At 34.5% G+C, this 12,563-nt stretch overlaps 1 protein-coding gene across 2 annotated transcripts; it reads left to right on the top strand.

Moving 5' to 3' along the window:
* Positions 1-3,780: 3,780 nt before the first annotated feature.
* Positions 3,781-10,520, top strand: FDC2 (2Fe-2S ferredoxin-like superfamily protein). Of its 2 annotated transcripts, none has more exons than XM_011083031.3 (7): positions 3,781-3,932; positions 4,245-4,559; positions 4,649-4,712; positions 5,964-6,052; positions 9,902-9,970; positions 10,176-10,220; positions 10,371-10,520. In XM_011083031.3, the coding sequence occupies exons 2-7, from the start codon at positions 4,323-4,325 to the stop codon at positions 10,413-10,415; spliced, it is 549 nt and encodes a 182-aa protein (XP_011081333.1). In that variant the 5' UTR covers positions 3,781-3,932; positions 4,245-4,322; the 3' UTR covers positions 10,416-10,520. The 2 variants fall into 2 exon arrangements, with proteins under 2 accessions (XP_011081333.1, XP_011081334.1); XM_011083032.3 differs by lacking the exon at positions 3,781-3,932 and adding an exon at positions 3,960-4,157.
* The last annotated feature ends 2,043 nt before the right edge of the window (positions 10,521-12,563 follow it).

Here is a 12,563-nt window from a genome sequence, read left to right as displayed (position 1 = left end):
TTGCAAAATTAATTTATTATTATTGCATTGTTTTCAAAAAATAATTGTAATTAAATAAGATTTGTTCTAGAAATGTAAATGGGTTTAGAAAGTAATAAAAATCGTATTGAATTACATACAAAAAAGTATTGTCATGTTCGTATGCTTACAATATCTCACAATTGTATTTTCATAGTTGTAACTAATGTAATCGTATTACTAGAATTTTTTTATGGATGTAGCGAATCTTACAATCGAACCATCTATTTTTAAATTACACCGTTTGACATTGATGCGTTCAAAAAATGTAAGGGTACAATTGATATGGATATGCTCAAAACTTGGACCGGAGCGAATGCAAATTCTGAAGGAGGGGCCTACAAAGAAAGCATTAACACCCAAACGCCCAAGTTAGTATTGAATTTGAGATAGAATAAAGTAAAAAAAGTAAATAAATATAATAAATTGAGATATGGTAAATAAAGTAAATAAAAAGTGCAGGAACACATGATAATCTGCTTGTATGGTGCTTTTAAAGAATATTTAAAGAGTGAGAGAAATCATTTAGCGAGTAAGAGAAGTATAATGAACGTGAGGGGACGTCTAGAGAATGAGAAAGGTGTACGGAAGAGTAAACCTATATTTATAGGTGGGTGCCTCCTTCTGATAAGGCTATGCACATTTCCTCCATTTGCGGAAAAATGGATGAAAGCCATGTGGATAGGCCATAAGTTATTCTTAACTTCTGTTAATATTGTTGTTGAATGTTTATCTCTGAGTTGGGAGGGCTCTTCATCAGCAAGGACTCCTAACTGCTAGGGAGTCCAAGCTGCAAAAGAATCCAGAACTTTGAAGGGACCTCCCTCGTCTGCAAGGAGTCCTAGCCGCCAGGGGGTGTCCACCTTGGTAGGGAGTTCTTCCTTACTTAGTCTTGGGAAACCCCTCACCTGTGAGGAATCCTAACCACCAGAGGAGGTCCTCCTTGGGCTTATGTGATCCAATGTGGATGCTGACTCGAGGTTAATGAGATGTCACGTGAAGGGCCATGTGGATGGGCCTTTTGGGGCGAATATTTTGTTGGGCTCCAAGCCACAATCTTCATATCCATATTGACTGCCATGGTTCCTCAAATTCGAGGACTAATTTGTATTATCGGAATCGGGAATTCAAGTCATACCGATTAAGCCCTTAAGGCTTTCGTACGACGATCCCCGCAAATTAGTTCAGTTAGTCGAATATCTTGCTAACTAAGGCACTAAAATTGATAGATGACCTACATCTCCTGCCTGCAAAACATAAATGCAATACTTAGTGCAAGTCTCTATAGCATCTTCGATGCCCTGTCTCAAGGTACTCAACTTTGAACGTTTTAAACCGACCCTAAAAAGTTGGTTTCATGGCTACCACCCTATGTGCAACCTCCAACTCCACGGGTTTAACTCGTTTGTGGGCTTTTGTTGTGATATTGAAACGTCGTTTAATATAAGTAGTATGCACAACAAAACACAAATGTCTTTTTGATGAAGCTTACTATATTCATCTAAACAATATTATGTTGATAAAGATTTATGAATAGAGAACATCCAATTCAGTTCGGTTCTGGTCACTTATTCCTACATTTCTATGGCCTCTACCATTGGATAGTAATTTGTTATACCACGGTTGGTGGGATGACCACAGAACCAAATTAGTATCCAACAATTCAAAGACTTCCTAATACTCAAGTGCGAATAATTGTCTTAATCCTGTTGTGAAGAATGAGAGATGTGTAGGAGTTTTGTATTATGAAGTCTAGGTAAGTTAAACTCTTTATCTTTAAGATAATTATTACCCTGCTCAAGAACAACAATGGTAATTTGTCTCTGAAGATACAACGACTTACAATCTCAAAGTAGCATCACTACAAACTTTGAGAAACGATGAACCAAATAATATTTTGTAACTCTTTTAACGAAAGACAATATATTTTTATTGCTAATACTTTGAAATGATCTAAAATGCTTTTCAAGTTGAATAATGAATTAATGTGGGAGGACCTATTTATAAAAGTTGAAAATGTATTACTGAATGGACATATCTAATAAAAAGATGCCTTTGAAAAGTTATAAAAAAGATGACCATCAACCATCATTCACGTGTCACGAGCTTGATATGCATCTTTCATCATAATCAATCACTTATTACAATTCAATCTGATCGGCATAAGTTTATTAAATAAATTTATTTTTTAATCTGTCATTCACTAGTTTTCAACACTAGTCATACCGATTATGCCTCATAGGCTTCCATACGACGACTCCTCGTAAGCTAGTTTAGTCGGCTTGACAACCTTTGTCAGCCACCCACTAAAGTTGCATAGATGACCCACGTGTGTAGCCGATGAAATGCGTCATTCATCTAATGAATGTAACACTTAATGAAAGTTTCAATAGAACTCTCGATGCCGAGTCTCGATGCTCTCGACTTGAAACATTTCAGATTCAACCTTCAAAAGTTAGTTTCACGTTGTCATCCAATGCACAACCTAACACTTCCGTTGCTAAAGGTTAACTCGATCCATGATTATTTGTCCATGTGATTAATTAATCTGTATGCACATAAGTAGTTATTTATTTATTTGAGATTGTTTATTTGGTCATTACCATTGTTTTCCAACCGCCACCTTGTGCAACAAATCAGGTATGACAATCATGGACCTAACACACATTAGAAGGATCTTCCCATGTCAAAAAAGAAAAAATAAAGAAAAGAAAAACCCTAACACACAATCCTATTGCTTCTCACATCAAATTCAAATTTCAACAATTGCCATCAAGAAAAAAATAAGTCAAGAGTTGCAAAAAATAAGTTACCAGGTCTCAAAAGAACCTGAGCCATTAGCTTAGATTGGGTTGAAGAACTTGAGCTACTACCTCAACATCTCCACTTATTTGCATACTTTGTTTTGAAACTATGTTGTACTAATGTTGGTGTAGTATTTCATTGAAGGTTTGGCTGAAATTTGAGACATAGCATTCTCAATTTGTTAAATTTAGAACAAAACTGAAACAAAACCCCCCAAATTCTGTAATAAGAAAACACAGCTCATGTGACAAAAATCCGTGAGAATTTAGCAATACTTTTGGCCTGCAATGAAGTTTGATAGTATTTGAATTAATTTTGTCAGTTATGCCCGATTAAATATATGGTACAAAAAGAAAATATTTTTTTTTTAAAAAAAAATTCAGGCAACCTCCTTGTAATATTGCAAATGAGCAAATTATCCTATCTATAAAAAAATAGCAATTAACTCCCTATATTTTTAAAAAATACAATAATTTATCTCCCGATATTTTTTAAAACGAAGAATTTACCTTCTTAGACAGAGAGGTAAATTGCTTTATTTTAAAAAATATAAGAGCATAAATTGTTATTATTTTTCATAGGGGTAATTTACTTATTTGCAATATGACAAAGAGGTAAATTGTTAAACCCCTTTTTTATCAAGATAAAAGTGGATAAATTACATATTATATTAATATCTTAATAAATTAAATAACTGAATAATACAAAATTTAAAATAATAAATTTAATATAATTAACAAATATGAAATAATAAATTATAATAAAATTACGTAAAATCAAATAAATGTATATTTATCTCATGGGAATTGAACCCACGACAAAAAATAAATAGATCATAAATGTATATTTATCTCATGGGATTTGAACCCACGATAAAAAGTAAATAGATCATTGTTTCGGCACCGGAAAAGATAATTTTGTCAAATAAAAATTCATTTTATTATGTAATCGACTATCATATAGTGTTTGAATTCAGTTTTAAAGTGTTTAGTGATGTTTTGAAACAACCTGTTGCCTCCACTCTGTCTATTTTGCCTTACGTCTTAATCCACATATCCAGCTTTACATTCTGTCCATCAGTTTCGGCTGCTCCGCCTATCTCTTCTGAGGTACTATCTCTCTCGCTTCCACTCTTTTGGCTACTCATCCGCTTTATTCTTTTAAAATTTTAAGCTTATACAGTCGTCTTGATTTACATAACGCCATTTAAAGATTTGTTTCTCAACAGGGTTTCCCTCCTTTATCTCTTGTTCTTTCTTTTGCCTATGTTATCTTGATTTATCTGCAGCTTCTTGATTTGATTCCGAAGTTTATCCAAATTAGGGCATATTCCTGTGAGCTTTACAATTTGGTTATTTATTATGATTCATTTTTGGTTGTTGTGCGTTCTAACTCGAATTAATCCGTTTTGCCTCCTTCAGTGAGATTATAATCAAACCAAGTCGGGTTATATAAATACTGTGATTATAGCACCAGGAAGAGGGAGACAGAAAGAAATCATGGACCTCCAAACTCCATGTAATGCCTGCATTTTGGTTAGCCAAAGACTAGCTCTGCCCAGGCAGTCATTGTCCAAAAGCAAGATCAACATTCCTTTTAATCGCCGTAAAGCAAAGTCAGAGCTCCGAACTGCTGTTGCAGTAAACGGTGGAGTCCAGTCCCCCTCGGTTCCCACCCACAAAATCACTGTTCATGACCGTCAACGTGGTGTCATCCATGAATTTTTTGTCCCTGAGGTAATAGACTCTCATACATTTCTTGTTTTATGGATTAGTCTTTTGCTTAGCTGTTTGTTTTAAAGCTAATCAAGTAATAACAAATGTAGGACCAATATATACTGCACACCGCCGAGGATCAGAACATAACTCTACCCTTTGCTTGCAGGCACGGTACTGTTCTTTCCTCTACTAATTTTGGCAAAGTGTGTTCCAAAGTATGCATGTTTGTGGTGTGTTACGAAATCTAGTGTCTACAAAAATGTTCCGAAAGTTGAACCAAGAAACTTCTTGGAATTTCTTAACAGTTCAGAGAAAGGTGGTTAATTAGAATTTTTAAATATGTGTTTAAAGTGATAATAAAATTTGTTGGAGCAAGCCATTGTTCTTACACTTATTTAGTCTGGCATAATCTCAGTTTCAGAGAAATGAGACATTGGTGATGTCATCTCCTATTGGCGTTAGAACCACGATAATTGAATCTTATTGCTGTTTATGTAATATTAAGATCACATATATGCTGTCTACGTTTTTGTTTGGTTCCCAATTAAGATGCTTTCAATACCTCGTAAATTGGTGTTGGCTAGTTTTTATCATAGCTTTTGGTATACAATGTTGTAAAATTGTTCCTTAAATTGGTCTCTTTGTTGACAATTTTATAATGATGATTCATTTCCCAACTGGTTTTCAGTTTGCAATGCCTAAAAGTTTCTACCTTATATGGAATGTTCAAGGGATATTTCACTTTAACTTGTCAGAATTTTGATCCTGGAAAATTTCTACAGGTGAGTGTATGCAAGTAGATAAATTGAAGAAATTATTAGTATCTAAAAGTCTATTTGATTACAAAAGTCAAAATATTTTATTTCCTGGGATATCTTCCAGTGGTTTCATTGAGTAGTGATCAATATTGAGAACAAACATCCCCTATCCAGAAGTAGAAGAAGACAGATATCACTTGACATTGAAACTAAAGCAGAAATTAATTATAAAAGAAAAATAGAATAAAAAACACAAATTGTATTAACGCCACTTGAGTTAGTAAGTTGTACAAGCAATTTTACACCCGATCAAAATCACTAATATTGGATATTATTGTAAATTTATAGACAAAACAATTCTAGTTCTTTATAGTGATGTTCAAACTAAACATATTATTGAAAAGCGGAAAGCAACTGGAACCATACATTTTCCCGAAATGTAGCATTTTGCGAATATCTTGTTTAATTTTTTATTTTGTGTGTTGTGTGTGTGTTTAGGGGAAAGGCTATCATGAATGCAATAGGTCACTATACTCAATTTGAATGGTTAATCCAAAAGCTTGTCAATGTTGGTACATTAGCTTAGAACGGAAAGAACTCCCGACAATTTTTGAGCCAAAAATGGAGCACCACGTTTGCTCTGGTTAACTCTCTTCTCTTGCAGGCTGTTGCACCAGCTGTGCCGTCCGTGTAAAGTCTGGGCAACTCAGACAGCCTGAAGCATTAGGGATATCTGCTGAACTGAAATCTAAGGTATGTTCCGTGTTTTCTTAAGTGACAAATGCCACAATTATGTTAATCAAATCGCAACCATTATTTTAGCAAATAACTACTTTGTAGGTCATAACGAAGTAACTGCTATGTAATATTATCCAATAACTTGATGCGTATTTACAAAGTGGGTTTTATGAAAGACAATTGGGAAATTTTGGAAGAAGATCAATGTTTGTAATTATTCGCTTCTCTTGGTTTAAAGATCATCAGAGCATACACTTTGGGTAGTCTAAAATCAGTGACAAGTTATGTCAGTCTTTGTTACATTCTCGTGGACCTGGGGCGTGGCAGTTTGTGTTAGCGCACTCTTTAGGTGTATAGTTCACTGTTGTAGTAGAGCGTACAGAGTGAGCACACTACTCTAGTAGTTGTAACCTGCAGAAGAAATCACTGACTTGCATGTTATTCCAATAATGGCGATTATATCGTCCGATTATATCATCTCGATTCCTTAGGCAACTGCGAAAGTTTGGGCATATACAAGTCCCAGGCTACTTGCCCAGATGTAACTCGGTAATGAAGCCTAAACAGTTATTTGCTGGCATATAGGATCCTGCTTGCTGAACTATGCATAGTTTGGGACTGACTTCTAGGTTTATCTAACTTTCTGATTATACCTTTGATTTTGGTTAAAAGTCCAAATATGTGTTATTGTATTTGCAAAGTAAATGACAAATCTTGCCTAAGAATTGATAGTTGTAGCATCATCATTTTAAATTACCCCTTACATGCTTTCTACTATGTAGGCACATGGCTTAGAAGGAGTGTATTGTTTCGGGGTTCATCAGATAAGTGCTAGATAAAAAGTAAAAGCACATTTTTCCCCATTCAAATAGATAAAGAGAAACGAAATTTAAACCAAACACTCCATCAATTTCCCCTATTAATTGAAGTTTTTGTATTGGCATTTTTATGAGCCATTTGGTTTCTGTAGATTAATTCATCTCACCTCACCTTAGTGTAACCGAGTATTCTAGTTGCCCTCAGTTCAGTCCAGTACCAAGGTTATTTGTTCCCAAGCTTCTGCCAACATGCACTTTCATATGAGCCGCCCACACCGCGTGAAAAATTGTTTCAGAATCAAAATGGTCATTCAGAGTAGTCCCAGAAATTGTACAAAGAGTATTACTTCGAAGTAAACCACAAAACTGTGATAGGGCACAAACAGAAATTGCAAAGTCCATAATATTTTTTGAGAAAGCTCTAACCCGTTAATGGATCTAATGATGAACTCAAAATTATTAGTTGATTCAGGTATTGCAGTCATCTAAAGAGTCAACTCAAAAAGAATGTAAGACAAACTTTTTAGCCAAAAAAGAAAGAATTATGTGTCGAGCTTTTATGTCCTTATGGTGGCGTGTCTTATACTGCTGGTGACTACATTGATTTGGGAGTGAACTTCATATCTTATCAGGATTGGATGCTGTAAAGTAAATGTAGTCCGGAAAACATCCAAGTTGGTGAAATGGAACAACATTGTCACTCTTATTGGAAATATCTGAGCCATATGTTAAACAGAGATAAGGAAGCTCTTCATCGTTATTTAAAAAATTACAATTACCACCTGATTCCCTCGGTGCCTATTTTCGTTGATTGTTATTAGTTTGATAATTGAATTTTCTTCATAGTTACAGCTCAGGAAAATAAATCCTCAGTGAGGTGGTAAGACAGATCCATGGATAAAGATAAATGTGTTTTCAATACTATGTTGTCTATAATTGCTTATGCCATAAAAAATTTGAGGTCGAAGTCCTTATAAAAGAGAATGATGCTAGAGCACCAGTAATCACTCTAAACAGATTATGGGGAGTCGTGAGGCAGGCGATTGCAATAGTTCACTAGAAGAGGGTGTTTAGCTAAGCTTATTCGGAATATCTCATAAGCTTTACATTTCATAAAATATTTTAAGAGTTTAAAGATGTTGAATTTTATTTTAAAAAGAAACACTTAAAGTATTTGGATAAATAAGAAATTAGAGCTTATAAAATGTTCGAGTGTTTGGCATAATATGCTCTGCATAATGATAAAAAAGCCATAAAACTATTAGAGTTTAATTTTGCTTTGGGGAAAAACATCAGGTAAAAATGAAATACTAACAAAATAATGGGTGTGCTTTTGTTTATTGGATGTTAAGATTAAAGTGCTTATAATATGTTTTTAGAAAAAGTTGGATGGAGTTAACATTTTTCTAAAGAGCTTTTAAAATCCAAAACATGTTATTTTTAGAATCTCATAAGCTTTCGAAAAAGAAAATCCAAATGATTTTCAAGAGCTTATAAGTTGTCGAACATGTTATGAGATGTTTTGGGAGCTTATAAGCTTAGCCACACACCCGCAAACATATGCTGGACAATGTAACGTCTATAATCTCATTATAGTTTTCTTTTATGCAGTTATTTGTTGGTTTCTTCACAAACAAGCTTCATTTACTATGATTTGTATAATCAAACAAAATTTGCTGGAGGGAGAGTTCCATTAGGTTGCACAATCATACATTTGACTTGCCATGGTAGATTAAGAAGTGCTGCACATAAACACTTTCTGTTAGTGTGGTAGCATCACTTGGACAGTTGAGTTTCTTGTATGTGCAGAATAATTTATAGGAGGAAATTGCCGTCCCATGGGTTTCTTCAACTTGTACTGCTGTAGATTTGTTATGTACTGGGTTTTTCTGTCGGAGACTGAGTGACCATGCACAAAAAGTTCCTTCTTGACCTTTAAACCACATACCATTCTCAGTAACCAACATGGTTAGTTACCCATTTCTAGTCAAATGCCAAAACTGCTTGGTTTGATGATATCATGATAATTCAAGTAATAATGAGTTACAATATTTGCGCGATTCAATTGAGGTTAATTGTTGTTGGAGAAACAAGAAATAAGACCCCAAAGAAAATTTTCAGTAGAGCTGTAAATATAAACATTGAACTCTGGAGCTCAAATTGATGATAACCTTTTTATTTTATGCCTGGTCAGGGAGAGAATTTTAACTCTGAATCCACATCTTTAAGAAAGGAGGATCGTATTTTAAATGAATTTCCATCATGATATTTCTGGTTTCTGAAGTAATAAGTCCACTACTATGATGACTTCGTGCTACTTTATACCTACTGGAATTATTTGACAAATGCTGTCAAGAGAAAATTATAAAAACTAGCAAGCAGGCATTGGATTAGCACTGAAAATAACCATAGGGCAGCAACTTTGTTGTTAGGAAGATTGGTATATGGCAATCCGCTCTTGGCATGTAACTGTAGCTTTTAAGTTAATCACATGGAACTGTACACATTGGAGTGATTAATTAGTTTGGGTTCTGTTGTCTTATTAGTCGGTTCTAATTTTGTTGTGAGTACCTCCCCTTCAGATTCTAGCTGTTCTTTCAGTACAATGTCCTGAATCAAGTTATAGTTGGGTTCTAATGCTTAACCTATAGCCATAATTACCACAGCCAACCCCCTCGGCCATCCTCTTGCAATATGTTCTGTCTGTCTGAGTTCAATTTATGTGATGTGATTCTCGTCCAAAAAAGGAGAATTAACTTTATCGTAAATGTGCTTCAAAAGTGACTCCTAACATAGTTTTCATCAATGGAACCAAAAGCTGAGAGAAGAGAAGGAATATGTGAAACTTGATGAGTAGACTAGTATACTTCTAGAAATAAACTCTGGTACATCTTGATCACATTTGGATATTCTATACTTTATTAACTGAATTTTTTGTGCTTTTAGGAACTGTCGTAACACTTGCTCTTATGTTACTCATCCGTTCTCCACTGCTTTTGTATTTACTAACTATCACATTGCAAATTTTATTCGCTGTGAGATGTAGGGGTATGCACTTCTTTGTGTGGGCTTCCCATCATCTGACCTGGAAGTTGAAACTCAAGATGAGGATGAGGTACATAACACACGCATAACGCATTTTGAATTATTATATATACATTCACATGATATTGACATAATTACTTTCCAATTCAGAAGGTGTTTGGGTAAAATCTGGCATCTTTTGAACTCTAAACACAATTTGAATTTATAAGATCTTTCAATAAGCTCAGCATAAGAATCTCTTTCAAACATTTTTACTTCTCTTTAAACATTTACAGGTCTACTGGCTTCAGTTTGGAAGATATTTTGCTCGAGGACCTATTGTAAGCCCTATTTCTTAATTACTTCAGTTAACCAGTATAATACAACTCTCTTGTTAGAACTGGAAATGGAAATTAGAAAAGGTGGAAGCTAAGTAAGAGAGAGTCAACTAATTGTTGTTTCTGATGGTGATGCTTCTTTTCTTGCTGCAGGAAAGAGATGACTATGCACTGGAATTGGCTATGGGAGACGAGTAAAGCATGTTATGTTGCGTACATAATGAGTGAGAGAATGTACCTGTAAAATTATCTATCCATCTCTCTGTGTCATGTGCTTTCAATAAAGTACACGTTTTTTCTTTAGTTTTGTGTGCCCTCCAGAAATTGCTATATTCTCATATCCATTTTAGGGTTAAATGCCATTTACCTCGTGTAATATATGAAATGAGTAAACAAAATTCATGTGGAAAAAAAATAATAAATTACCACTCTGTATTTTGAAAAATAAAGTAAATTATCACCCTATCAATGAATTAGATGGGGGGATAATTTGCTTCATTTTTCAAAACATGAGGTAATTTTTACTCACATCATATATCACAAAGGGTAAATTGCATTTTCCCCCTATTTTACGGCATAATTCTCTTGGCAAAGAATTAACAATTTACTGAAGTATAAGACCAACTTGATTGGCTTGACATGAATAAGGGCAGGCACCAAAAAGAGAAAACAGCAGTGTGCAGACCTCTGTTAAAGAATCAATATGCTCTTGCACTCTAGTAACTGTTGGTTCGGTTGAATGAACTAATTTTATCATCTTTTTTTATCCTGTATTTGAGAGTCAATTCAAAAATTGAAAATTGTTATTGGCAAATGGACTCTTCTGTCCAATGAAGGCTAGCAGAAGGATATGTGATGGACGTAGTAGTAATGATAAAATATTCGAGGGCATAATAGTCAAGTTCCAATAATAAAAAAATCTACCTTGAGCACATAAACCCTATCCTACATAAATGCCTCAGTCCCGAATAAGTACCTCAAATATTAATTTTTAAAGATAAGTTACTATTCATTTGGAAATATTGCTTTTTCACTCCAAAAATTAGAAAATATTCTCTGTAATATTCAGACACAACAAGCATATCAGCAACTATTTTTTAGTTTCCTTGTGTTAAGAGTTACTATTGCATTATTGGTGCCATCTTTGGAGAATTATTTCGTCGGTATTAAGGATGCATATTAGGTCTTGAGCTCGCGAAGTCGTAGCAGTGGACATGGCCACAGATGAGGCACAAGAACCAGTTATCCTCCAAGCATCATGACAACCTTCCTTCCCCTCTTTCCAAGGGATAGAAAGATGGCTACTGCCTTTCTCACCTTCTATCTTGGTTGAAGAACTTCCAGTAGGCACGAAAGTGTCGTACCTATCAAAATATGATGATACGGGAGACCCACAAGATTACTTTGATAAGTTTTATGTTAAGCTAGATTGGTTTAACCTATGCGGTGCTGCCTACTGCAAGATCTTTTGTACCACGCTGTCGAAGTGTGCCTTGACATGGTCCAACCAAATGCCTATTAGAACTATCTCCAGCCTCAAGCACTTGACTCAACATTTCCAACATCATTTCTCCATAAAAAAATACCTGTCAAGCACTTGACTTAAAATTTCCTACATCATTTCTCCATAAAAAAGAAATACTCGAAAATCACTCGATACCTTTTTACAAGACAATCCGTTGAGAGATTATGTCAAACGATTTGTTCAGGCTGTGCATGAGGTGTCACATGTGAACCATGAGTTGTTAGCAAGCATCTTTTTGAATAGGTGACCAACAAGCCAATGGTTTGCCTCTTTTATCTATTGGTAGAGGACAATCTTATTCAATATAGTGTTAATACAATGAGCCCAGTAAGTTTTCATGTGACAAACTTTTGTTGTTCTTACTACCACATATTTGATATGTCACGACAAAGCCCACAGACCAAGTTACAACCAATGAATTTGGATTGCGCATTAGATGACTGCCATGAAACCAATCTAAATCCTCTCCGCCGTAAAAATGTGTGTGCGTCTGTGTGTGTGTGTATGAATATGAGTGTGTATACGTGTTAATTTGTGTAAAGTATGTGTGTGTGTTTGTTTTTATTTTAAAATGCAAAGGAGGTGAGGCCGTGGGTAGCATGATGCTGCTCACCCCTCTTTTTCTTTTATTATATTATATATATATATTTTATTTTATTTAATTGTTTTAATAATTATAATTATATCCTACCTAATTTCTTAATTAATATAATTTGCTCTCAAATATTATAACGAACTCCATTTTAATCCGTTCAAGTTATATTCTATTTCATTTTCAAACTATAATTTATTTATAAGTAAATTTAAATTCTTTAATAAAT

The sequence above is a fragment of the Sesamum indicum genome, linkage group LG6, assembly GCF_026168435.1.
Source record: "Sesamum indicum cultivar Baizhima isolate 11 linkage group LG6, ASM2616843v1, whole genome shotgun sequence".
NCBI lineage: Eukaryota > Viridiplantae > Streptophyta > Magnoliopsida > Lamiales > Pedaliaceae > Sesamum > Sesamum indicum.
This window is presented reverse-complemented; position numbering and strand designations above follow the sequence as displayed.